General features: G+C 56.7%; 3 protein-coding genes across 3 annotated transcripts; all 3 read right to left on the reverse strand.

The window, feature by feature from the left end:
• Positions 1-202: 202 nt before the first annotated feature.
• BO97DRAFT_417215 (pyruvate carboxylase) lies at positions 203-3,841 on the reverse strand (the record flags this gene model as incomplete). The annotated part of the gene is made up of 2 exons (XM_025696467.1): positions 203-310; positions 368-3,841. The coding sequence occupies 2 exons, from the start codon at positions 3,839-3,841 to the stop codon at positions 203-205; spliced, it is 3,582 nt and encodes a 1,193-aa protein (XP_025548111.1).
• Positions 3,842-6,850: 3,009 nt separating this feature from the next.
• BO97DRAFT_445787 (clathrin heavy chain) lies at positions 6,851-12,811 on the reverse strand. The gene is made up of 6 exons (XM_025698587.1): positions 12,586-12,811; positions 12,490-12,510; positions 12,338-12,364; positions 11,884-12,255; positions 7,601-11,821; positions 6,851-7,541 (listed from the first exon to the last, which is right to left on the reverse strand). Exons 1-6 carry the CDS (start codon positions 12,622-12,624, stop codon positions 7,191-7,193), a joined length of 5,031 nt encoding a protein of 1,676 aa, XP_025548112.1. The 5' UTR covers positions 12,625-12,811; the 3' UTR covers positions 6,851-7,190.
• Positions 12,812-13,392: 581 nt separating this feature from the next.
• BO97DRAFT_397180 (uncharacterized protein) lies at positions 13,393-26,062 on the reverse strand. The gene is made up of 6 exons (XM_025694116.1): positions 25,154-26,062; positions 24,438-25,076; positions 21,423-24,383; positions 19,157-21,362; positions 16,575-19,093; positions 13,393-16,514 (listed from the first exon to the last, which is right to left on the reverse strand). The coding sequence occupies exons 1-6, from the start codon at positions 25,791-25,793 to the stop codon at positions 13,594-13,596; spliced, it is 11,886 nt and encodes a 3,961-aa protein (XP_025548113.1). The 5' UTR covers positions 25,794-26,062; the 3' UTR covers positions 13,393-13,593.
• Positions 26,063-26,070: the final 8 nt, after the last annotated feature.

The following is a 26,070-nucleotide window of genomic DNA, read 5'->3' on the forward strand; positions in this document are numbered from 1 at the left end:
TGATATGGTTGAGATTATGTTCGGACAACCAGCTCGTGGTCGAAAGAAAATTGAATTAGACAGAAAAGAACCAACCCAGAAACACGCTTGAAACACAAATATCAAAACACCTCAAAATCCTCACTGAGACCTGAAGACTAGCGCTCACCGCAAGCAACATAAATCATGGTTTTTTTTGGCGTCAAGTAGTTTTAGTCCAGGTTCAGGCCTTGGCGATCTTGCAGATCAGGTCCTGACCATCGACAGAGTCACCTTCCTTGACCAGCAAGCTGGAGACCTTACCGCTGTGGGGGGCGGAGATAACCATTTCCTAGTATAGATTAGCATCTTGTCGAAGGCAACAAAACATGGGACCGAAGGAACATACCATCTTCATGGCGCTCAGGACGGCCAGAGGGTCACCCTTCTTGACCTCGAGACCGTCGTGGACACGGATCTCAACGACAACACCGCTCATAGGAGCACCGACCTGGCTGCTGTCGCCCAAGTCGGCCTTGGCACGGGCCGTGTTGTCGACCGACGCCTTCTTGTCGTCGACACTGACCTGGCGCACCTCACCGTTGACCTCGTAGAAGACCTCACGCTGACCAGTCTGCTCGGACAAAGGACCAATGGCCAACAACTTCAAGATCAGGACCTTACCCTTCTCCAGCTCGACGTGGAACTCTTCGCCGATCTCGGGCCTGGCCAAGAAGTAGCGGGTGGGCAGGACGGACAGATCACCATACTTTCCAACGAACTTCTTGTAGTCCTCGAAGACCTTGGGGTACATGGCATAGCTGGCAACATCGTACTCAGTGGCAGCACCAAACTGCTCGCGGATCTGGCTCTTGACCTTAGGCAGGTCGATAGGCTCCAAGTAGAGACCGGGGCGCTTGTCGAGCTTGCGACGGTCACGCAGGGCCCGGGAGCGCAGAGGCTCGGGGAATCCGCCGTAGGGCTGACCCATCAAGCCCTCCAGGAACTCGAGGACGGAGGCCGGGAAGTCGAGCTCACCCGCGCGAGCAACAACATCCTCAGCGCTCAGCTTGTTGGACACCATGAATTGGGCCAGATCACCAACGACCTTGGAGGTGGGAGTGACCTTGACAATGTCACCCAGGAGATCATTGGCAGCCTCGTAGGCCTTCTTGGTCTCGGCCCACTGCTGGCCCAGACCAAGTTGGCTGGCCTGGAAGATGAGGTTGGTCAACTGACCACCGGGGATCTCGTGCTCGTAGACCTCCGGGTCGGGGCCGGTCAGACCGGCCTCGAAGGGCGAGTACAACAGACGCAGCTGAGCCCAGTAAGTGTCGAGCGCGCGGACCTGGTTCAGGTTGAGCCCGGTGTCGTGCTCGGTACCTTCGAGGGAGGCGAGCAGAGCGCCAATGCTGGGCTGGGAGGTCATACCCGACAGGCTGTCAGTGGCGGCATCGACGGCATCGGCACCAGCCTGGGCGCAAGCAATCATGGAGGCCACACCGGTTCCGGCGGAGTCGTGGGTGTGGACGTGGATCGGAAGGTCGGGGTAACGCTCCCGGATGGCGCCAATGAGCAGACGAGCGGCCTGAGGCTTCAGCACACCAGCCATATCCTTGATACCCAGGACGTGAGGCTCGAACTTGACCACCTTGTCCACGAGGCTCAGGTAGTACTCGAGGTTGTACTTCTTGTGGGGGTTCAGCATGTCACCACTGTAGCAGATGGTGGCTTCGACCACACCCTCCGCGGCGTGCACCGCCTTGATACCGACCTCCAGCTGGTCCACATCGTTGAGAGCGTCGAAGACACGGAAGATGTCCACACCGCACTTCTTGGCCTGCTTACAGAAGTGGTAGATGGCGTTGTCGGGAAGGGAGGAGTAGGCGACACCGTTGGCACCACGCAGCAACATCTGGAAGGGAATGTTGGGAACAGCCTTGCGGAGCTTGCGCAGACGGTCCCAAGGGTCCTCATAGAGGAAACGCATGGCAACATCGAACGTGGCACCACCCCAGCACTCCAGACTGTAGGCGTTGGAGAGGGCGTGGCTGGTCTCGTGGGCAATGTTGAGCAAATCGATGGTACGCACACGGGTCGCCAGCAGGGACTGGTGAGCGTCACGCCAGGTGGTATCCATGATCAAAGTGCCCTTGTTGGCCCGCACGGCACGGGCCCAGGCCTTGGGACCCTCACGGTCCAGAATCTGCTTCCAGCCCTGAGTGTGGGGCACAGAGACATCGAGCGGCTTGCCGTTGGCATCGTACAGAGTGGGCTTGATGATATCGCCCTTGAGCTTGGGCTCGCCGATCTGGCCCTTGATGCTGCTGCCGTTGACAGCAACGTCACCCAGGTAAGCCAACAGTTTCTGAGCACGGTTCTGACTGCCAACGAGGGCGAAGAGCTCGGGAGTGTCGTCGATGAAGGTGGTCCAGCAGGTGCCGTCGACGAAGGTCGGGTGGCTGAGAAGGGAGGTCAAGAAAGGAATGTTGGTCTTGACACCACGAATACGGAACTCGACCAGGGCACGGACGACCTTGCGGCGAGCGATTTCGTAGGTGGAACCACGGCAGGTACACTTGACCAGCATGGAGTCATAGTGGGGGGTAATGATGGCACCGGCAAAACCGTTACCACCGTCCAGACGGACACCGTTACCACCGGCAGAGCGGTACACCTCGATCTTACCAGTATCCGGCGAGAAGCCCTTGGAGGGGTCTTCGGTGGTGATACGGCACTGAATGGCGAAGCCGCGAGTGGAGATGCGGTCCTGGGTCAGACCCAGCTGCTGGAGGGTGGCACCGGCAGCAATCTGGATCTGAGCTGCGACGATATCAATGCCCGTGATCTCCTCCGTGATGGTGTGCTCGACCTGGATACGGGGGTTGATTTCGATGAAGTAGTAGCGGTTCTGCTGGTCGACCAGGAACTCGGCAGTACCGGCGTTCCGGTAGTTGACGGACTTGGCCAGCTTGACCGCATCGGCCAGGATGTTGTCCCGAACCTCCTGGGGCAGGTCCTTGGCGGGGGCGATCTCAACGACCTTCTGGTGACGACGCTGGACCGAGCAGTCACGCTCGAACAGGTGGACAACATTTCCGTGGTTGTCACCCAGCAGTTGCACCTCGATGTGCTTGGGCTTGTCCAAGAAGCGCTCGACGAAGACGGTGCCGTTGCCGAAGGCCGAGCGGGCCTCGGAAGTGGCACGCTCGAAGGAATCGCGCAGCTCGGCTTGGTCGCGGACGACACGCATACCACGACCACCACCACCGAAGGCGGCCTTGATAATGATGGGGAAGCCGTAGGTATCGGTGAAATCCTTGACCTCTTCGTAGCGCTCGACGGGGCCCGGGGTACCGGGCACGACGGGGACTTCGCAGCGGATGGCCAGCTGACGGGCCGAGACCTTGTCACCCAAGGCCTCGATCGTCTGCGGGGTAGGACCGACGAAGACCATACCGGCCTGCTCGACCTTGCGAGCAAATTCGGCATTCTCGGACAGGAAACCATAACCCGGGTGGATGAGGTGAACGCCGTGCTCCAGAGCAATCTTGACGATCTCATCGATGGCCAGGTAGGCGCCCACGGGGGTATATTGACCACGGTGACCGATCATGTAAGCCTCATCGGCCTTCTGACGGTGCATGGAGAGACGATCCTCGTGGGAGTAGATGGCGACCGTCTGCAGAGACAGTTCGTGGGCGGTACGGAAGATACGGATGGGGATTTCACCACGGTTGGCGACGAGGATCTTCTGGAACTGCATGATGGCGGAGTTGGCCCGCAGCCGGGTGTGGACGGAATCCCGGTGGTGGTCATTGTGGTCGTCGATGAACTCGGTGTCATCAATTGCCTCCTCGGGCTGGCGTTGAGGAGAAGCCATTGTGAATTGGCGGGGTTATGTGTGATTGGTTTGAAGAGGGAAAGGGAAGAGAAGAGTAAAAGGGAGAGGAGGAATGAGGAGGGGTGGTGGTGTTGGGGGGAGAGCTTGCGGCGGCGGAAAGTGGGTGTGGGTAGATAAGAAGATTATGACGTTGTGGTAGAGTAGAGGGAGGGAGAGAGAGAAAGAGAGAGGGGTGGAAGGGGGAGGAGGGGAAAAGTGGACAGGGAAGAAGCTCTGCAGGCACGGGTCGAGAACACGAGCTACAGAGGACTCTAGATAAAGAAATCTCAGTATTAGCCGACACACACCAATTGATAGCCGGAAAAATAGCCAAAGTGAGTCACTTTAGCTTAAGGAAAAACAGACTCCGGGGGAAGATCGAGGAGGGGAAGAAAAAGGCCCGGTTTCGGAACGGGCGAGCGAGAACAACAGGCGGGGAACGTGTAGTCTGTCTAGTCCGAGGAAGCACTTACCCGAAGTATGGAAGATTTAGGGATAACCCCGGAAAGGTGAGGAGGAAGGAGGAGGAGGAGAAGGGAGGATGTGCAGATTTTGATTGAGGAAGAAGAGAAAGAGAAGGAGAGGAAGAAATTAAAAAGAAGAGGAGGGAGGAGGAAGAATAAGAAGAAACGGAAGGAGGGGCTCTTCCCGGGAACGCTGCAACAGGAAGGCGCGATGGACGATGGACTACAGTGGAAGACGCTCACTCACTGAGGGCTGTGTGTAGACTACTGGGCGGGAAGGCGGAGAACAGCAACAGCAACCAAACAATTCCGGGGTGAGATTGCAGTCCTGAGTAAGTAGTATACACTCTGGTTTATCTTCACCGGCACACCGGACTGCAGCTTGAGGGATGGTCGTCGCCCCAGCTTTGGTTCCCAGTTCGCTTGCCTCAATACTTCCTTTCTCTCTCTCTCCGTTCGTCCGGGACCATCATTGGCTGTCCGAAATATGACTATTGATTTGACGTACTCAAACAAGCTGAATGATAAGCAGATTCCCCCACCAAGAGAGATCCTCCGCCACCGCCAAAATATCCAGTACAGCTACGAGTCCATTCCCCCTCCACACTCAGAATAAACAAACCCCCAGAGGCAATTGCTGGGGAAAGAAAGCACCACCTGTCGGGAGAATTAGGACGATAGTCCCTGGAGATGATGAACCTCGGGTGCTCGGGTTAATTGTTTTCCATCTAGGACGAAGCTGTGGAGGGACAGGAACTGAGATCATCATCATCATCATTATCGATCTGGATCTTGTCAAGCAACCGGAGAGGGAAGAAAAGAGGGAGGGAGGGAGGGAAGGTCCGTGAATAGGCGAAGCAGGCAGCGCAGATCGTCCGCGCATGCCCGCTCGGCCCAGCCTCCCCCTTCCCTTTCCCTTTCCTCTCCTCCCCTCCTCCACCAAGAATCCAACCTGACAAGCCGCCAAACCAACGCCGAACAAACGGCGAACGCCTGCTTCGCCGTCCGTACGAATTTCGAATCATGCATGTACAATACATACGTACATACACTCGCCAAGTGTCAGATTATGCACCGGAGAGTCGATCCAGACATGGATGGGTGAGCCGAGAGAGAACGATAACTTTCGGTATGCAGCTTGGCTTCTTTTCTTCTGTTGCCCCGGTGTTTGAAACCAGTGACAAGCAACTGGGACACACTTATCACCGAGCTATCTCTCGAACCTCCCTCCTCCGTTCACTCTGCAACCATCCACGCATGTCCGAACAAGCATGCATCCATAGTCCAGCTACCGACACCATCAATTTAAACCCCCCCAATAATACCGCCCAGATTGCCAATGGGAATCTGTAACCCGACCATCATCGTCCGTCTTGTCCTTCCCTTGGTGAAGATCTGGGAAACTGGAAGATGAAAATCATTTCCGGAACGCCCACCGGTCCCTCCGTCTCCGTTTGTGCCACCGGGACAAGACCGTCCGTTCGTCAAGGTTGACTTACTCGTAGAAACTACACATTTATTCCCTTCACCGAAGTACCAAGTAGCCGGTTTCCCATCTTGGCGACACCACCACCACAAGGCACAAATCCAATGGACAAAATCCAGACCCTGTCCCAGTTCCATGGTCTGTAACTGGTAGTACGGTCTTTTTTTTTTTTCCCCCCAAAGCGGAGCCAGTGCCGACATCATGCAATTGCGGTCCCAAGTAGACTCTACCAACACTCAAAAGAAAAGAGCTGAAGGGTAAACTGGAAGTGACCAAGTATCTCCGGACCTCTCTGTCCCGATTTAACCAGCCAACCAACCAGCCAGCCCTAAGAAAAACCAAACCAAATCAAACCCGCCCGCCCCGCGGCGGCGGTCTCGCCCTCTTCTTCCCCGGTCGGTCGGCATAGAGAGAGATTATTTGTACCTAGGTAGTAGGTACGAGAGTAGCAGGGAAACATCACATCCCACCATCACCACAATCCACAATCCACAATCCACAATCCACAATCACAACCTACAATCCACAAACCATACTCTTCTGATCTCCCTCCATCCGTGGTAGACTATAGAAATACCGGGATAAATCCTTATTCCGGATCACAAGCACAACCACAGTACAATCAAATTCCCAGAACTCTATCCCTCCACCCCTCCCCACAAATATCACCCACACAATCCCCCTCGACACCCGGGAAAGACTGGGCTAAATCCTTTACCTGCATGGCGGCACTACCACGACCACCACCACGACCACCATTAGCTCGTGCGGCCTGCCTGCCTGGCGCGCCTGCCTTCTTCCTTTGCGCCGAACACAGCGGAAGAAGAGACCGAGGTGGCCGCCCCTCCCTGCCTATTCTTAGCCAGCCGCCCGCGGCTGCATCTACCGAGATCGTGTCGATCGCCTCCTGGGAAGAACCGATAGATAGTGCAGGATTGACCACTATTGGTGACCGCTGGCTGACCCGCAACCCCAAGTCACGGGTCAGCGGCCACCACTGCCGCTGAGCAAATCCAAATAAGTAGCCTACTTTCCGGTTCGTCAAACTAAGTCATGAGCCTCGTAAGTCAATAATCCCATTCATCTAAGATAATTACGATAAACCACCGGGTCCATCCACGGAGCCTAGGAGATAAAGAGCCACAGCTTTTTAAAAGGCTGATTGAATACATCAGGGGGGAAGAAAAGAAGAACAACAACCACTAAATAAATGGAGAAGAAGAACGAAAGATCATCAAGTAACAGAAGGGAAATTTCGTGCATCCTACCCGGGAGAAAGCCCACCCCGCGCTCCGGAGACAAAGCTCAGCTTTCCACCCGAGCCAGGCCACAACGTTCCCCATCGCTCATGCTATACATACACTAACCCTGGGTAAGGAGGGCATAACAAGTCGTACGTTTAGAACGGCCGGAACCCGGTCGCCTGCGGCGTGATTCCGTTCGCGTACCCCATGGGCGCGGGTGCCGGCGCCGCCGGGCCCTGTGTCAACATCAACCGCGACCCGCCCAGGATTGGCGTGTTGTCCTCTTCCACCTTCTGGGTCTTCTCCCGCGCCTTCCGCTCCTCGTTGTCCTTCTTCAGGGTCTCGATGGCCCGCGTCTGCTCGCACAAGAAGTTGATCATGAACGGCATCGTGAAGTCATGCAGCCCGTGGCGCCACGACAGCTCCATGATGACATCTGGGCGAATAAGGTCGTAGCAGGCGTACAGCATACCAACGTAGCACTCGCGGCTGCCGATGTCCACAAACTAAAGTCACAGTTCGTCAATACATTTTCCCAAAATAGTAGAAGACCATGAAAACTTACGTAGCGAAGGAGTTCTTCGACCACCTCCGACTTGCTTGAGATGGCAGCAGTCTCGATGGCGTCCTTGTAAAGCTTGTCCTGCTTGGACAGGGCAATCGATTTCTCCCAGCGCTTGTTATTGCGGTAGATGTTGGCGGCGATCTGGCGGAAGAAAATCAGGTCGTGCTTCTCCAACCGTTGGGCAAGAGCCACCGCATCGAAGTTGTCGTAGTTGTCCACCGAGTCGCGAAGAGTCTTGTAGTCCTCCTCTTCGATCAACAGGTCGTTGATCGCATCGTTCACGGCCCGCTTGTTCTGAGTCTGAACGTTGAGCAGGAAAGGCTTGATGAGAGGGATGTTGTCGGAGGACTGGAAGATGCGCACGACACGGTTGACGTCAATGCGAGAGGTCAAGACCTGGAGCAAGTCGGTCAGCAGCAGAGGCTGCTCCTGGAGGTAGAAGTTGAGGGCGCGGTAGTAGATCTCCAAGTTCGCAACCTTGACGATGATGTCCTTGAACGAGTGGTGCTCCCATGCGTCGGCAGCACGCTCCATCATAGCCAGGGCCGCGTTGTCCCATTCGTCGTAGTGGCAATACAGGAAGACCAACTCAGGCCACAAGCTTGCGTCTTCGCAGGCCCGGATCATCTTGGGAATGTTGATGCGGGACCAGAAAAGCTTGAGATGCTCCATGACCCGGTCGGGGTGGTACTTGGAGAGGGCAATGCCCAGCTCGGTGAACATGCCCATGTGAGCACGCTCCAGACCCAAGCCAGCTTCCAAGACTGCAATGAGCTCATCGAAGTATCCATTACGCTCGTATTGACGGACAAGGTCCTGGAGCTCTTCTGCGTGGACGATCAGGTTAAGACCGCAAATCTGGGCGAGACGGAATTCCTTCTTGTTGACGCAAGCCTCGTTGACCTCCTTCCACACCTTGACACTGTTGGCCTTACGGGCGCACTCCACGGCCGCCTGGTAGTCTTCCAAGTGAACCAAAGTAGTTGCCAGCTTGGCCCAGTTGGAGATACTGGTATAGAAGATCTTCGCTGCCTGGTGGTAACCTTCAGCGTAGGCCTTGTCACCCGAGGCCTCGATATCGGCCACATTAGTGGTCCGGAGGAAGTCCTCCAGCTCGGCGAGCTGGTCCAGGCGGGCGTAGCAGAAAGCGAGACCAGTGTCAATGGCAGGCTCGCGCAGGGTCTTACGGGCCATCTTCAAGAACTTGACGAGATCTTCATCCTTGCCGGCGTGGGTTGCGGTTTCGATGACCTCAAGGTAGTTAGAGGGGTCACTAGCACGGATGTACGATTCAATGGAGTCGGAGATACGAAGGCCATCGAGCTGCGCCTTGGCGACCTTGCTCCAGACCTCAGGCAGTTCAACCCGCTCGGCGAACTCTTGAGCACGGTCAATGCTGACGATGTTCTCGACCAATACATTCACGGCAGCGATGAAGTTGTTGACCTTCTTGTAGATCTCGAAAGCTTCCTCGTACAATCCAACGGAGATACACATCTCAGCAATCTCATCGGGACTGAACTCGTTGAGCTGGTGGATGTAATCCATCAGACGGCTCTTGTCAGCCTTAGCAGCGGTCAACATCAGCAGGTTCTGGAGACTGCCGTTGTCACTGAAAGGCGAGGGCTCGAGGATGATTTTCTCGAGAAGCTCAATCAGCTCGCCAGGAAGATCGGCCTCAAGGAAAGCCTTGACGGCCACGGACACCTTATCCGGCTCGGTCGACTCGGGCACGGCAGTCGCGATGACTTGGTCGACCAAGGAACGACGGTGCTGGTTGTTCTCGCTGAGAACAAACGACCAGATCTCCGGATCAGCGCGCTCGACAAGGTAGCGCGCCTGAGCACGGTACATGGCGTTCTCGTTGGTGATGTTGATGAGTTCGAGATCATTCTGTCCCTTGCGATAGGCAATGTACGCCAAGTTGGGATCGCGCTTCTCGCAGTACTTTCCAACGGTCAAGGTATCATACATGTCGTTCTCCTTAAGGAATTTCTCAGGGTTGTTGTTGCTGTCGATGTAAATCTTAGCCAAGGCATTGTAGACAGCCTGCTGCTGGTTACCAGTCGCAAGTGTGGCTTCGAGGAAGGGCAGAAGCAACTTCAGCCTGTTACGGCTCTCCACCTCAGAGACAAGCTCGTCGATGGGAATAACGGCCGGGTCGACCGAAGAGAGGAGGTTCTTGATGATGCTCTCATCGCAATCGACGTCCAACAGTCCACCGACGACGGCGGGCGCGCGCGAAGGGTTGACACGCTGGACATAGACCTCGATAGACTTGTACTGCTGGTTCTGGTAAAGGTAAAGCACCAGATCATGGATGAAGTTGAACCGGTCGCACACAATGATCAGAGGCAACTGCTCGGTCAACTTGGCCTCCTTCAGGAAATTCTTGACCTTGTCAGGGTTGTAGTAGTTGCTTTCACGACAGATCCGCTCAACCTCCGTGATCTGATTCATGGCAGTGGCAGCCTCGATATACTTGAAGTGCACCTCGGGGTCTTCGCTGAGGTTGACAATGCTGCCAAGGTAGTAGTAGAGACCCTCGGCGGTGCGGTACTTCTCGAGCAAGGCGATCAGACGGGAAGGACCAAGTAGATCAGAGAACTTGGTACAGATTTGAACGACGGCTTGCAGGTTCTGGCGGATGTTAGCCTGCAACATCGTGTCCATACAGTCAAGCGTCTGCTCAACGGACAGACGACCAAAGTAGTCCATCAACCACTCGGGGCTCAGTTTATCCGTGCGAATAATGTTCCGCTTGATAGCAGCCGGGTCATCGGTGTTCTCAAGAGCACGCTGGATAAGGCCGGCATTCTCGCAAAGCTGGGAGATCCGAGGACGGTCGTAGTGCGTGAAGATCTCGTTGCCAAGAATCGCGTCAGCAACTTGAGGAGCGTTGACAAGGTTCATCTCAAGCAGACGGGTCTGGAGGTGGCCATGTTCAGGCTTGTTATCTTTCAAGGCATCCAGAAGGAACGAGGTGGCTTGCTGGATCATGTTTTGAGACAGGAACACATCCACAACACGGTCGAGGTCGATGAGAGCTCCCGACTCCTCGTTAGCAAGCTGCGTAGCAAATTCGGCACCCTTTTCGGGGTTCACACGAACAATGTGCTGCAACAGCTGGGTGTAATCCGGCTGGTAGCCAACCTGCTTCGAGTAGGCGAGGATCTTGTCAAACTGACCCGTCTCAGCAAAACCAGCGATGACCTTCTGCGAAACATTGGCCTGAAGATAGATTGACAGCGCCAGATTCATGTCGTAAGGGCGGACGATATCACCAAGCTCCTCGGAGGCCTCCAGCTTGTTCTCCCGCATCCACTTCTCCAGAAGGTGCTTTCTGTTCTGCTGCAGAACAGGGCGAACCAACTCCACACTCTCGTACTTGTTCAGAGAGCCCTTGTCCAACAGCATACCGAAGTACTGGAGGATGACAGACATCTGGCCGGTCTGAGGAGCGTTCTTGAAACGGTTAATGGTCTCCGGGGTCCGGAGGAAACCACGGGGCGAGTTCGCGGCGATCTTGGCGGCCTCGGAGAAGTTTCCTTGGGCGATAAGGTTGTCGAACTGCTGCTGGTAGAGGTGGTCCGCTCCAGGAAGGCCTGCCTTAGAAGCAAGCTTGACCGCGAGGCCGGACATGGCAGGGTTCTCCATCAGATACTGGATGATGTTGCCCTCATCGACGCTCACGGACAGAACTTGACCCTTGCGGTTGACACCAACCAGACCAGCAGAGTCGGAGTCGGGGGCAGTAGTGAAGATGGTTTCGCTGGAGATGCGGTTCATGAAGATGCAGGTGCCGGTCTCAAGGTCATAGAGGTGAATAAAGCCGTACTTGGTGACCAGATAGACGATGTCGTACTTTTTAGACACTTGCATAGCGACGGGGAAGTCGTTCACAGCCTCCTGGGGGAAGTAGACCTCCACTGCCTTCTTCTGGAACCTGGGGTTCGGTTCCTGGTGATCGATCTCGGCGATCTGCAACTTGGCACCGGTCTGTGTCCGAACCGCGAAGGTGAACAGCTTGTGCTCAAGCGGGGAGCCTTCGACGCGAATCGAAGCAAAGGCTGCGGCGTGACCTTCGATGAACTGGGAGATTCCGCGCTCCTTGGAGTAAAGCTGCATAGATCCCACCACACGGCCCTGCTGTTGACTGATTCCGACTACTACCATCCACTTCTCGTCGTCATTGACACGGTAGTTGATGATTTGACATCCCTAGTAGCAACGCGATTAGTTCCATTGGGGCTCAGCGTCGCGGGGCTCAGAGATATACATACGCCGAGGTTAGGGAGTCGGTCGAAGATCTTAAGAGGTTGGGTCTGAGTGGGGTCAAAGACATCCCAGTGGTACACAGATTGCTCCGTCACCAGACCAAGGCACTTTTCACTGAACCACTTCCAGTAGACGATATCCTCATTCATCACCGACGACTTGAGCTTCTGCTTCGCGGCCAGGTCGAAGATCTGGATCGTGCGACCCTGAGCCTTGAGGGCGATGATGTTGCGGTCCCAGTGCATGATAGCGCTGTCCGCATTGATCGGCCGCTTGATGACCTCATTGTTGTTCTTCAGATTGATTATAATGACCTGGGGCTTGTCGTCCTCATCGAGTTTTTGCCGGACACACACATAGTGGTCTGATTCTAGAGTCTGTACAGGGAGGCCTCTTGGTTAGCCCAAGGTGATGCGAGTGAGGAGTAGGGGGTGATGAGGTCAAGACCGGACGACTTACACAAGAGTTGAAACCAATGGATGCAGGCTATATCCGGGAAGATAGGTAGTCAGTATGCAGGCGATCAATGGCTAGAACCAGAAATGTTGTGTCGGCGGGCGCGTCCGCAGATCGGACGAAGGGTGGTCGCCCAACGAAGCAATAGCACATACCGCGATATCGGCCGCTGTCAACTACCGGAAGGACGAATGCGTTAGCTCATTTCTCATGCGCGGAGTAGCTCATCGGCGAAGAGTAATAGGACTTACATTAAGGAGCTCCGTGAACTTGATCGGTAGAGGAGCCATATTTACCTAAGGCCGCAGGACGACCTCATCCACCCAACAGAACGCCACGCAAGAAAAATGACCGGATCGTGAAGGAAAAGAAAGGCGAAAGTAAGGAATTGAGGAGGAGAGGAGGAGACGTAAAGATTAAGAGGGAGGAAGCGAGGAAAGGTGTGAATGAGTAGGGATTGGGGGGGAGAAGGAGGAGAGGTAAACTGGGGAAGCGGGAAGTGACCTCAGGAGACCGGCGCGGGCGTCGTTGCTGAGGTGTCGCTTATGGGCGTCGTCACGTGCTGTCACCAGGGGATGGTTCCAGCCCGTGCCTGCCTGACTTCTGATATAAGATTGATTCAGGGTAGCCACCTCAATTGAATCTCAGTCTCGTTGTTGAGACCTGATCACAGACTGTCCAGATATTCACCGCATACTATCTCTTGCAGCCTTCACATGGCCTCTCAATGGCTCAATCTAAACCCGGCTGTCTTCCAATTGAGAAGTTGGTGAATCTGCCCAACACGTTCGCAGGGAGCCGGCGACCACTGACGTAATAGTGTATAAGTGAACTATTTTGCTGAACCTCCTCTCTGCTTACTGCGCTTAGAATGAGATAGTGATAGACAATTGCTAATAGATAATCAAAGGTATTTCTCTTTCATCTTGAACATCAAAATGTTGGAAGGATATTAATCCCGATAGCCCATACCTAACACGGCCCCTCGCAAGAAGGCCTTAGGCAGATCTACCCGCGAGGGGAATTCAAAGTGCTATACTCTAGTTTGGAAACATTAACTTCTTCACACTACCTCAATCAGCCAATTCTTAGATCTATATAATAAGGCTACAGCCGTTGAAACAACGTCGACATATTCCTAATGAACCGTCGTCACAGGATGGCTAACTTAGTATTCCACATCCTCCGTTCGATCATGACACCAATAGTTTCGGGCCTATAAAAGATGCCTTTGCCAGCAATAACCAAGGCACAGCCCATCACCGTCGGGACTCCAACTCCCCCCCATCCCCCATGACCAACACCTGACTCGTGACAAAATACTCCAACCCGCTGCGCTTCATCAGCCCGATCCACTTGAGCAGCGGGATCGCCGGCAGCGGGGTGTCTCCTCTCTCCTGCTCCATGAACCGCTCCATCCCCCCGATGTCGATCCGCACGGGACACTCGTGGTGTACGAAGCGAGGGGCCGAGTTCTTGTCCTCCTCTGCGGTGTGTATCCCGGGTTCCTGGATTAAGACACTAGCCAGGGAGCCCGCTGCGCGATGCACGGGAATCATCTCGAAATGACCCTTCGTGCCGCGGAAATCGGGTTTCAGGGAGAGGGAGTCGATGAAGGTGAGGAAGTGCTGCAGAGCGGAAAGGGTGGATTCCCCAGATTCCCTGGTAGGAGCGGGAACGAAGCGGTGGATGGTGGTTGGGATGTGCAGCTGTGTTGTGGCGGCGTGGAGCAGTTGTTCGCAGACCCAGCGCGTAGCGATATATCCCTGGGATCCGTCCGTCGGGGGTGGATGGGCGGCGACAGACTGCGCTACCACACTGTCGTCTGTTCCTGCTGCATTGGCGGGGAGGACGCCCGCAGTGGAGATATAGTGTATCGGGATCTGGCGCGGGGCAGCGAATTTGACCAGTTCCCGGGTGGGGAGGACGTTACTCGCACGCAGGAGGTGGTAATTATCCCAGAAGGAGCGGACGGCGCCCATGTGCAGGATTGAGTCGACTTCTTGGGCCAAAGTGGCGAAGGTGGATTCGGACAGGCCAAGGTTTAGGTCGGAGAGGTCCCCTGCATGTGTGACGATCTTTTCGGAGGACACGGCGAGGGTCCGCGGTGTGCCGGGGGTCTTTTCGCGGAGGCCAATACAGTGAATTTGCCGGATGTGAGGGTGGGAGATCAGCTCGGTGAGGATGTGTTTGCCGAGGAATCCTGCGGCGCCGGTGACTAGGATGACGCGGCCGGTGGCTTTGAGGTGGTGTTGGGCGGGGATAATGAAGGGAGAGAGTGCCGTCGCGTCGGGCGGAAGTGCGGATTCGTGTTTCCAGTCGATTGCGTTGACTGGCGTGCTTTCTTCAATCAGTTTCGCCATGGCGCTGAGGCTGCTGGCTTCGAGGAGGTCAACCAGCCGCACCGTCACGTTGAACAGGTGTCGGATGCGGGATTGTAGGCGGACGACGAGGAGGGAGTTTCCCCCAACGGTGAAAAAGCTGGTCGATGGGACAATCTGCAGGCCGAGTTCCTCCGTGTGGAGGACCTCTTCCCATACGCGACGCAGTTGAAGCATTGTCTCGCTCAGGACATCATCCGCTGCCTCGGAGGACACGGTGCGTCGCGGCAGAGGGAGTGCTTTGAGGGCCTTCCGGTCAACCTTGGAATGGTTACTCAATGGCATGCGGTCGAGGGGAATGGCCATGACAGGCACCATGTACTGCGGGACGGGCAGATGCTGCAAGAGATGGTCGAGGAAAGCCTCCGTATTAGTGATGGTATGGTTCGGGGCAAAGACGACATGAGCTACCAGCAGAGGAGGATCGCCGTCGCGAAGAGTCACCGCCGCTTCACGCAGAGCCCCATCGGAGGCCTTCACGATGTTGCTCTCGATGTCACCGAGCTCAATGCGCAGTCCGCGGATCTTGACTTGTGCATCACCGGCGACTCGACTGTGGAATACCAGGGCTCCGTCCGCCTGCAAGTGCGCAATGTCTCCGGTCCGATACATCCGTGTCCAGCCCTGGGCGAGATACTCCGGGGTGGCATACGGATCCGGGTAGAAGTGATAGTCGGTCAGCTCGGGATTGTTCAGATACCCCAGCGACACCCCTGCACCGCCAATCCACAGTTCCCCAGGCATGCCAACGGGGAGGGGCCTTTGCTGTTCGTCCAGGATGTAAGCTGCATAGTTCGGCAGCGAATATCCACAGGGAATGCGACCTTCAGGCTGTTTCTCTCGATAGGCGATTTCCATTTTAGTCGACGAGATAGAGATTTCCGTGGGCCCATACGAGTTGAAGAAGCGTAGTTGCGGCAGGCCAAGGGCCGCGAGTTGCTGCAGAAGGGTTGGGGTCAGCGAATCACCCCCTCCAAAGCCAAAGCGCCAGTTTGTCGCTTTGCGCAGGTTGGCATTCCCATAGTCCAGCCACAGGCCGTATTCTGCTGGGGTGGCCTTGGTGTAAGTGATGCCTTCTTCCTGGACGATCTGGCTGACTTCAACCGGATCTCCCCGCTTGCTCCACGGAACGATGTACACAGTCCCACCGTTGGTCAGGCCCGTATAGATCTGATCCGAGGAATGGTTGAAGGTGAAGGCGCTCTGCTGTAGGGCACGTTCGGCGCGCAGCCCCCACTGGGTCGTGTAGCCCTCGATCTCGTTGCGCAGACCGGAATGTTTGACCACAATTCCCTTGGGTTTACCGGTTGATCCACTCGTGTACAAGATGGCGGCTACCGCATCACCGCGCGAGACATTGGGTACTCGTTTGCTGGGCTTCACACTGGCGCGTGAGACATTGACCACCTTGGCCTGGGTTACATTCACCTGGTCAATATCCTTGGCCGTGGTGCTGTCCACCAGGATGGCTGCTGGTTCGCAGTTGGCGGCGACATCAGCCAGGCGCGGCAGAGGGTTTCGCAGATCCAGCGGAACATAGACGGCCCCCAGGCGCATGATGGCAAGCATTGAGCAGGGCCAGTCTGCCGTGGCATCTTCAAATACGAGGACTCGATGACCTTCCTGAACGCCCGAATTCTGCAGTTCCTCGGCGATGGCCTCGATGCGGTTGATCATGACGGCGTAGGTGAGGATCCGTCCGTGGCCATCCTTGAGAGCAATCCGGTCCCTGTTGGTAGTAGCGATCTGGTCAATGCGAAGGGGGAGGGTTTCCGGCCATGCCGATTTGAGATCCAGCCCTTGCAAAAGGTCAATTAGTAACGGTTTCGATACGTTTGAAGTCTACGATATTAACTCACCGCGCCCAACATCCACTGCGCGTTTCCGTTGCTCATCACTGAACAGAGACACATCTCCCAGAGCCAGGGAGGTGTTATCAGCAAAGGTTTTCAAAAGATAGACATATGTATCGAGCAATAACTGGGTAGCCGTCGGATCATACAACCCGGCCTGAGTCCGGAAAAGGACGAGCGCACTGTCCACGCTATCCGTAATATCCAGAGTCATGTCATATGCTGTCCGTCCCGGATGAAGCTCCACCATTTCCAGTTCCGTGTTTCCAAACTGCTGTTTCTCCTGGTGGCCTTGGCGATAGTCAAAGAAGGCCTGGAAGAACGGGCTGTACGACGCCGAGCGGGGCACGTTGAGCTCCTTCAGAAGCACATCGAACGGGACGCGGGAATGATGCAGCGCCTCGTAGGCCTTGTCCCGAGACTCTGCGAGGCAGTTCCCGAAGGACTGGGTTGACTCGTTTTGGAACCGCAGGGTAAGAAGGTTCAACAGGAGACCGATGGTGCCCATCACATCACTATCGTTGCGATTGGCATCGGCGATTCCGATGGTCAGGTCTTTTGCCTCGGTGAAGCGGAAGAGCATCATCCGGAAGACAGCTAGGTAGAAGTGGAAGGTTGTTGATCGATGGGCTTTGGCGCGCTCCTTGACTTGATTCACCAGGGTCTTTGACAGGCGGCACTGGACCTGGTTCACATTGAAGGCTTTCATGGGCGCACGTGTGTTCAGCTTGGCCACAGGCAACAACGGCAAGACCGGGTGGTGACCGTCGGGGAATACCTGGCGCCAGTAGGTGACATCCTCGTTCATCTTGCCCTGCTGGAATGCAGCGCGTTGGCTCCGAGAGAAATCCGGCAGCTGGCGAGGCGGCGGCCCGAGAGGCTGACGTTGGTATGCCTTCTCGAGATCCGACAAGAAGTTCTGAAGACTGACACCGTCCATGAGAATGTGGTGGTAGTTGAAGAGAAGGTAGTTCTCCGTGGGTGACAAAGTCAAGAGGATGAGACGCAGCACCTTGCCACTGGCGATGTCGAAGGGGATGGTTTTCATAGCAGCATACTCCGCGTGCAGTTCTTCCAACCGGTCGATCTTCTTTCGCTCCAACCGGATCACCGACTGACGGAGGACCATCTGGTGCGCGAGATCCGCTTCCTTCTCATCGGCCACAAAGCACGTTCGGAGGGATTCGTGGCGGTTGGTGACGAGACGCACGGCACGCTCGAGGTCTCCCACGCGGAGATTACCGGTGATCCGATAATAGAAACAGACGTTGAAGGTGGTCTGGTCTTCAATGAGCAGACGCAGGAACCAGAAGCGCGACTGGGCAAACGATAGAAGCTCGCTCTTCACATACGCGGGAGAATCGGTTTGCTTTCCCTCCTGGAACATGGCCGCTCTCTCCGCTGCCTCCGACAGGTTGACTTGCTTGGCCTCCTCTTCTCCTGGGGGTGTGAAAGGGGTCTCCAAGGGAGATCGACTTCCTGACGAGGGCCCCGCGGACGAGGCACTGGAGTCTTCGCTCTTAGGCGCAGGAGGAGGGGCGGCTGCTGGCTTCGACACTGTCGCAGGGTGTGCAGCCACAGACCCCCCGAGATTTGGCAGCAGAGTCTCCGGGAGTTTCTCCAAAGCCTGTTGACACAGATCGGCCACTGAGCCCCCTCCCAACACCTTAAGAACAGGCATATCAGTCTTGAGCTCCTTAAGGAACCAACCCCGAACCTCGACCGCAACCAAGGAGTCAATCCCCAGTTCTACCAGCGGAACGTTGTGGCCGACCTGGTCATCGCTCAGTCGCGAGATCATCGCCAGTTTGGCCGCGAAGCAGTTCTTGAGGATCCTGAACGCCTCCTCCTTGCTCGCCGCCTGCGCTAACTGCTCGCGGACCGGCAGGGCGCTCTTCTTACCCTCACTCGCAGCCCCTTGCCCACGGGCCTCGATTACCTTATGCGAAAACCGCGGGTCATGGAACCAGGCCACGGGAACCTCCTCGTCGTCGCGTGCCGTCCGACACCCCGTGGTAACCACCGGCGCCATAGCCGAGCTTGGCGCTCCAGCATGGATTGCTTCGGCTAGCAACTGATGGAGATCCGTCTCCGAGATCGCCATGAATCCGAACCGAATCAGCTGCTCGCGCGCAATGTCGCCTGCTCGTTCCATATACCCAATCCCCGCCACCCGGCCAATCTCCAGCGACGATCCGGCTAGTCCCCGGCTCCGTCGCTCGCTCACCAGGCCCGTCATGTACGCGTTGGCGGCAGTGTAATTGGTTTGGCCGCTGTTGCCAATCACCGAGGTCAGCGAGGAGAGCACGACGAAGAAATCCAGCGGTGTGGTCCCGAAGACCTCGTTCAGATTCTTGGTCCCGACGATTTTCGGCTGCGTGACACGCTCCATCACTTCGAGGGACATCTCCGAGAAGAGCATGTCGTTGAAGACTGCTGCACCGTTGATGACGCCTGCGATCGGGGAACAGGTGGTGCCGAGCTCGGAGACAAGCTGTTCGACCTGCTCCCTCTTCGTTACATCCCTGTACAGGCTGTTAATTTTGCGTGCTTGGAGGGTGAATTTGGGGAAAGAGGGATGTACTTACAGGACGTCAAATCGAACCGTCGTGCCGAGCTTCTGCATGGCTTCCAGCCAGTCCGGGTCGGCCTTCGCACTCCGGCTGGTCAAGCAGACCGTGCCAGCCCCATGGCGAGCCATCCACTCGCAGATCGACTGACCCAGCTGGCCAGCTAAACCAACCAGAAGGTACGTTCGATCTCGCGAAAAGTAGTGGGTTGCGTCGAGAGGCCGCACCTCAGCTGACACAGTGGCCTCGACGGTCCAGTCGATGGTGCTGACGGGAGAAGACTGAAGCTCTGGGTCCCTGATCTGGCTAGGAAGAACGGCTGTCTGGGCAATGGGCCCCGCGGCTGTTCTCACAGTAGCTGCTATTGCCCTACTGGCTGCTCCTTTGAGGGCCTCAAAAAGAGCGATTCTGTCGTCACTGGAAGAATGATTAGTAGCTTGAGCACGAGCCAGATCATGCACGCTGATGGGCCTGCATCCGAAAGGCAGGTATTTCCTGATCTGACTTCCCGGGGACGCGAGATCAGCGAAATGGGTTATTCCCGCTGGCAATTGCTGCTTGAGCAAGTGCTCCGGTGTCCAGGGGTTCAGCTTGATCCACCTCGCGTCTCCGGTGGTAGCACTGTTGGTACTGAAAGTACTGAAAGTCACCCGGACATTTTCCTCCGCAGCCTGGGAAGTCAAGGCTGAAGCCAGCGAGCCATCAGGGCCCGGTTCATGCACGAGCAGATGGCCGTTGGCGGGGATGGAAGCCAGGGTTGATGCCGCGAGAAGGTGGTTGACCGTGGAAGCCAGAAGCTCAGCGCTCTGGTCGAGATCAGCAATATTAATAGGAAGGGAGACCAAGGGAACGCTGCGAGAGGCATTTGTGTCAGACAAGGCAATAACCGTCTCGCCTGTTGCCTCCTTGGTGCCAATGCCGACGAAAAACATCGATCCACCTATAACAGCGAGAGCATACAAAGCGGACTGTCTTATTTGCACGGCCAGGGGACTACTATCCCCAGGCTCCTTTCGCAGAACCAAGGACGACGCCCCGTCATCAGCCTGAGGAACAACCCGCACCGTTCCTTGACGAGGATCAACCACCTCGCTGACCGGGCGTCGAAGCGAATTGATACGAGCATTCTGCTCATCGTTGGGCCGAATCCGGGGCACCAGGACCTGACCCTTCTCAACGTACAACTCCGGCTCTAGGGACCACAGCATCTCCGTATCCTCCCACTCGACCAGCGCCGCGAGACGCACGACGCTCTCGGTGATCAGCCGCGAGCCCGCGACGACGTCGTCAACCACCTCGTCCAGATCCAGGAACTGCAACGTCAAATGCGGCATCTCGTACGCGATCGAGCGTCCGAATCCAATGCTAGCGTAATGATACGGGTTCCCCGCCCGAGCGTTATGTGTGACCCAAAGGATATTCTTAGCCAGCTCGAACAGGCACTTCAGTCCCTCCATCTTCTCCTCGCTCAGTGCCTCGAACACGGGCTCACTCAGGTCCAGCAGCGAGATGAAGGTCGCCGCGGGTGAGATCTCGTCGTCGTCAGTCGGGAGCTCCTGGAGCACCGTGACCCTGTCGCAGAATCGCCCTGCCAGGTCGGAGATCTCCTCCGCCAGACGGGAGCTCTCCCACGACTTGCCTGCGAGGATGACCAATGCATGCAGACGGAGAAATCCACCCTTGAAGGAGGATGACAGTGGTTTCCGCAGCAGCTGGGTCCGGTCATTGATCGCCTGCGCCGTGAGGACGGAGATGGGCCACACTCGTCGATCTGCCTCAGCGCTGATCGTGTCGATTCCAGAGAACCCAGCCTTGCGCAATGCGCTGTGCCAGTTTGAGGCGGATGCTCTCGGACCGTCTGACGAGCGCGAGACGCCGGCTAGCAGGGCCTGGATGCGAACGGAGTCTTGCGTGATCGCTGACGCGACAAGATAGCCACCGGGCTTCAGCAGGCGCCGGATATTTCCCAACGCTGTTGGAAGCGACGAGCTGGTATAGAGGCTATTGGGGAGAATGGCAACATCATAGGAATGTTCTGTGAATCCTTGCGCGGACGGAGCCTTGGCTGGATCGAAGGCCTTGTAAGCGATCTTCTTGCTGTGGGCCTGGAACATCTCGGCCACGGTACCGAACATGTCATCGGAGGTGTCGGTAAAGGTATAGGATGAATAGGCGTTACCGATGACACTGAGCACAGTTTCGGTGGCATGACCGCGTCCAGCTCCTGATACGATTCGTTAGCATTTCAGCACTTTCATCGGCGGGAGAGATAGGTAGTCTGTACCAATTTCGACAATATTTGCATGTGGATAACGGTGAGAGATCTGCTGCACCGTCTGTGCCAGGCCAGAGCTCGCGCGAGCAAATCCTAGGCCGCGAGTGAAGCATTCATCGAGGAGAGGCTGAGCTAGGGTATTCTCAGTAGAGAAGCTGTCTCCTAGAGTCGCAAGGAGCTGCAAGTCGGTGCTCTCGGGATACTTGCTGATCAATGCCTGGATATCTTTTTCCCCATCGCTGATGCACGCTTTTGTCACCGAAGAAGTGGACAGCAGATGGCGGAATCTCTCCGTTTCATCACCACCCGCCTTTGCCTCCCAGGCGCGCAAATAAAAATACGCCACCCGGTCACAAACCCCCGCCAACGCGACCTCCTCATCAGTTGGGTGCTCATGCCCAGTGGCGACAGCCGCATTGGGTACCGCGACACCATACTCCATGGTTGAAAACATGGGACGATCATCGGCGGCCGTGGCAGGGGAGAAGGGCTTCATAACTAGCCCTTCGACCTGCAGCAGGGTCTCGCGTTTGTTCTCGACGAAAACATCCACGCTGCTGTGGAGCGAGATGGACTCCGGTTCATGCAACACGGCGGACAGAGGCAGCTCTACGGAGGCCGCGGCGGGCAGCGAGGCCGACAGCTCCGGGTTGACCCGGACGCACTTGATAGAGGTCGGCACGTGGAGGGACCACAGCTGCTCATCGCCGGGGCTGGTCTGCGCCAGGAAGGAGGCCTGGAAAGCCACGTCCAGCATGGTCGGATGGAGAATCAAGGGCTGCTCGTCATCCGAATACGCATACGTGGCTACGGTAGCGGAGGCTTGGCCCCATCGCCGTTTCGTCTCGGCCAAGGTGTGGAAGGGGCCGTTGTAGCCATATCCCAGCCCGGAAAGGGTGGAGTAGAACTGTTCACGGTCGATGGCGGTCATGTTCGAGTCATCCAGGGGAGTGGAGGCGAGGACCGAGAAGGACGGTGCGCCGTAGACAATATGCACTCGGCCCCTTGAGACCAGCTCCATACCCAGCGACCCCGTGTTTGGACAAGCGTAGACGGCGAAGTCGGCCATTTGGCTGCTGCTGCTGCTGCTGCTCTTTGTTGCGCTCCTCGGACTGATCCCAGTCAGAGCCACCAGGGTCTCGACGGCGAAGCCCGCCCCGTCGTCGAAAGTGATGGCACGATCAATGGTCAGGTTGCGAACTTCCAGCACCTGCACACTCCGATCCCCGGCCAGCCATTTGCCGGCTTCCAGCGCCATAGCCACGTATCCTGCCGCGGGGAAGACGGTTTGGCCTTGGAGCTTATGCCCATCCAGCCAAGGGATCTCGCTAGATTTGAGGAAGTTGGTCCAGCGGAGGTCCTGGTCAGTGTTGTCTGGGGATGGCACCCCGAGGAGCTCATGAAAGGCGGCCCCGCGTTGTCGCATCTTCTTCGCTCGACGAGACTCATGCCAATGGATTCGATCGCGGCTGAACTGATAAGAAGGCAGCCCGACCAGAAGCTTTGGTGCCGGCGCTGCTGGGGTCACCAGCTGGGTATAGGACTGGAAGCCCACCGTGTCCGGGCCAAGGTACGTCCACACAAAGCCCAGAGCATCGGAGAAGGCCTCGACATCGCTACTCCCTCGACTGAGTAGCCCCGTGTACGGAAGTGGGGGGGAGGAAAGGCGCACGTCGGAGATGTTCTGTTGTGCAGGGCCCTTCAGCGCCGGATGAGGCCCGACCTCGATGGCCAGGTTGGGAGTCTCGTTGGCGGCGGCACGTTTAACGGCATCAGCGAACAAGACCGCATTGACCATATTGTCACTCCAATAGACGTCTTGCAACTGCTCTTCGCCCGCCACCATAGGCTTGCCATCGGCCCAGACACTCGAGAACCAGGTGCACGAAGAATCGCGATCCTTGTTGACCTGAATCCGACACGCCCGCAGGGACTCAATGTACGGTCCACTGCACGGAAGCATATGATGCGAGTGATAGGCCGTGTCCACCAGCAACAGCCGCGCAAATTTCTTCTCCTCGTCAAAGACACGTTTGGCATGGGCAATGGCATCGGCATCGCCGGAGAGCGTCAAGCTGGCGGCCGAGTTATGCGCGGCGATGCGGACTTTGCCCTCAAAGGCGGGCAGGTCGATCAATTCCTGGGCGTCTTCCCACGAGGTTCCGACCGCCAGCATCGCGCCCTTCTGGCCGGTCTGTCCGTGCGCGAGTTCTGCGTGCACGCCCCGGTAGTAGGCGATCCGAATGGCGTCGTCGGCGGAAATGAAGCCGGCCGCGTAGGCGGCACCAATCTCGCCGGAGGAGTGGCCCACCACCGCGTCGAAGGTGATTCCGGCGCTGCGCAAGAGATCGACGAGGACCACTTGCACGGCGGTGCACAGGGGCTGGGAGAGGGCCGCCTCGCTGAGGCGAGATTCCCCCTTTGGAGCCAGGAGCTGATCCGCGATCCGCCACGAGGGCCGGTCGGCTTCCGGCAGCGTGGCGAGGGAGTGGTCAAGTTGCTCCAGCTTTTCACGCACGGTAGCGGAGCATTGGATTAAGCAGGCACCCATTGTTGGCCACTGGGCTCCCTGGCCAGTGAAGACCCCCAGCAGGTGCGGTGTCGCTGGGGTCGAGCGCACGCCGGCTGGAGTCGGTGGTGTGCTCTTTGCCTGCCTTACTTTGCTTTCCAGACGGGAGACGAGACCATCGCTGGTGGAGGCGGCCACGGCAGTCTTGAAAGCAAAGGCTGACCGACGAGATTGTAATGTCCAGGCGAGGCTGTGGAGGTCGATGGTCGGATTGATCTTTAGATAGTCCGAGTACGATTGAAGGAGAGCGACTAAGCTCTCCTCCGTCGTAGCCGAGAAGACGAATGGAGTTACTGGTACTACTGGCTGCTGCTGCTGCTGCTGCTGTTGTTCAACATCGATTTGACTTACCGTCGGCTCGTATCCCTCGATGATAGCGTGGCCATTTGTACCTCCAAAACCTGTTCGACAATTAGTCGCGGTAGCTCAAAAGCAGGGAATAGCAGGAAACATACCGAAGCTATTCACGCTGGCCCGCCGCGGCACTCCGGCCGGTAAGACCGGCCACTGTGTCGGGGAGGTCGGGATCTGCAGATTTGTGTAATACGGCTTTACATCCGGATTCAAGCGGTTGAGCAACATATTGGGCGGGATCACACCGTGTTGGATGGCCAGCGACGCCTTCAAAACGCCGGCCAGCCCGGCCGTGCCCTCCGTATGGCCGATGATGGTTTTGATGGAGCCGACATACAGCGGATTGCCGTGGATGGGCTGGCTGCCAAAACAGCCACTGATGGCCGCAGCCTCGCGAGGATCGCCAACCTTGGTGCCCGTGCCATGCGCCTCGAAGAATTGCGGCCAGTCGTCGGTGTTGCTGAGATCAAGCCCCGCGCGGGCGTATGTGCTGCGGATGAGGGCTGCTTGGGCCTCGGAGCTGGGGACGGTCAGGCCGGTTGACTTGCCGTCTTGGTTGACCCCGGTGTCACGGATGATACTCTCGATGTGGTCTCCATCGGCGATAGCATCGCTCAGGCGCTTCAAGATGACGGCCGCGACACCATCGCCGCGTGCGTAGCCGTCCGCATCGGCGTCCCACATGCGCGATCGCCCGGTTGGCGAGAGAAGGTTCATCTTGCTTTCTCCCACAAATTGCTCTATGAACAGTACTTCATGTCAGTCATTTATTCCGCTGGTTACGCCCCATATCCTTTGATTGAGATTAGATACATACCAGGCCCTAACAACAACTCCGTACCTCCAGCAACAGCGACCCGGGCCTCGCCCGCCCGCAAAGCCTGCACACTCTGATGCAGAGCGACCATACTCGACGAGCAAGCCGTGTCGATGGTCATCGATGGCCCATGCCAATCAAAGCAATAAGAGATGCGATTGGCGAGGATCGCCCGCGAGGTCCCAGTCGAGAAATAGGTCGGGGTGCTCTCCAGATCCCGAATGAGGATATCGTTATAATCGACCGACATCGTCCCGACAAAGACGGCAGTGTCGGACCCGCGGAGCCCCTCCAGGGGGTGGCCCCCGGATTCGAGCGCCTCGTAGACGACCTCCATGAGCAGCCGCTGTTGCGGATCCATGGCGTCGGCCTCGTTGGGGCTGATGTTGAAGAAGCCGGCGTCGAAGATGCGCACGTCCTCGTCCAGCGTGTAGGCGCGCTGGACATTGGTCGTCCCATGGTGGGCGCCCTTGGGGTGGTAGAACCCTTGCAGCTCGAAGCGGTCCTCTGGGATCTCTTTCGAGACATCCTGCGGGTTGGACAAGAGCTGCCAGAGGCGGGATGGGGAGCTGGATCCGCCAGGGAAGCGGCAGCTGCTGCCTACAATGGCGATGGGTTCGGGTTGTGGATGAGGGGCCATTGTTGTGTGTTGTTCGGTTGCAATGATTGACTGGTGCTCTGTCCTGAATGTGTGCCTTATTAACTAAAGCTGAAAGCTTCGATACATTGTGATAAGCCTAGTTCGTTATCGATATGGCTTCTATGTTGGACATCTACTAAAATCGCCGATTGATCAGCCCTAATCGCTGCGCCGGGGGTTTCCCCTCACTAACAATTCGGTCACTATTGATAGCGTGCTTTGTAGTAGACTTGAAACCACCGATCTCCGAGGATTAGCAACTACCTACCCTTGTCTT

The sequence above is a fragment of the Aspergillus homomorphus genome, assembly GCF_003184865.1.
Source record: "Aspergillus homomorphus CBS 101889 unplaced genomic scaffold BO97scaffold_42, whole genome shotgun sequence".
Taxonomy (NCBI): domain Eukaryota; kingdom Fungi; phylum Ascomycota; class Eurotiomycetes; order Eurotiales; family Aspergillaceae; genus Aspergillus; species Aspergillus homomorphus.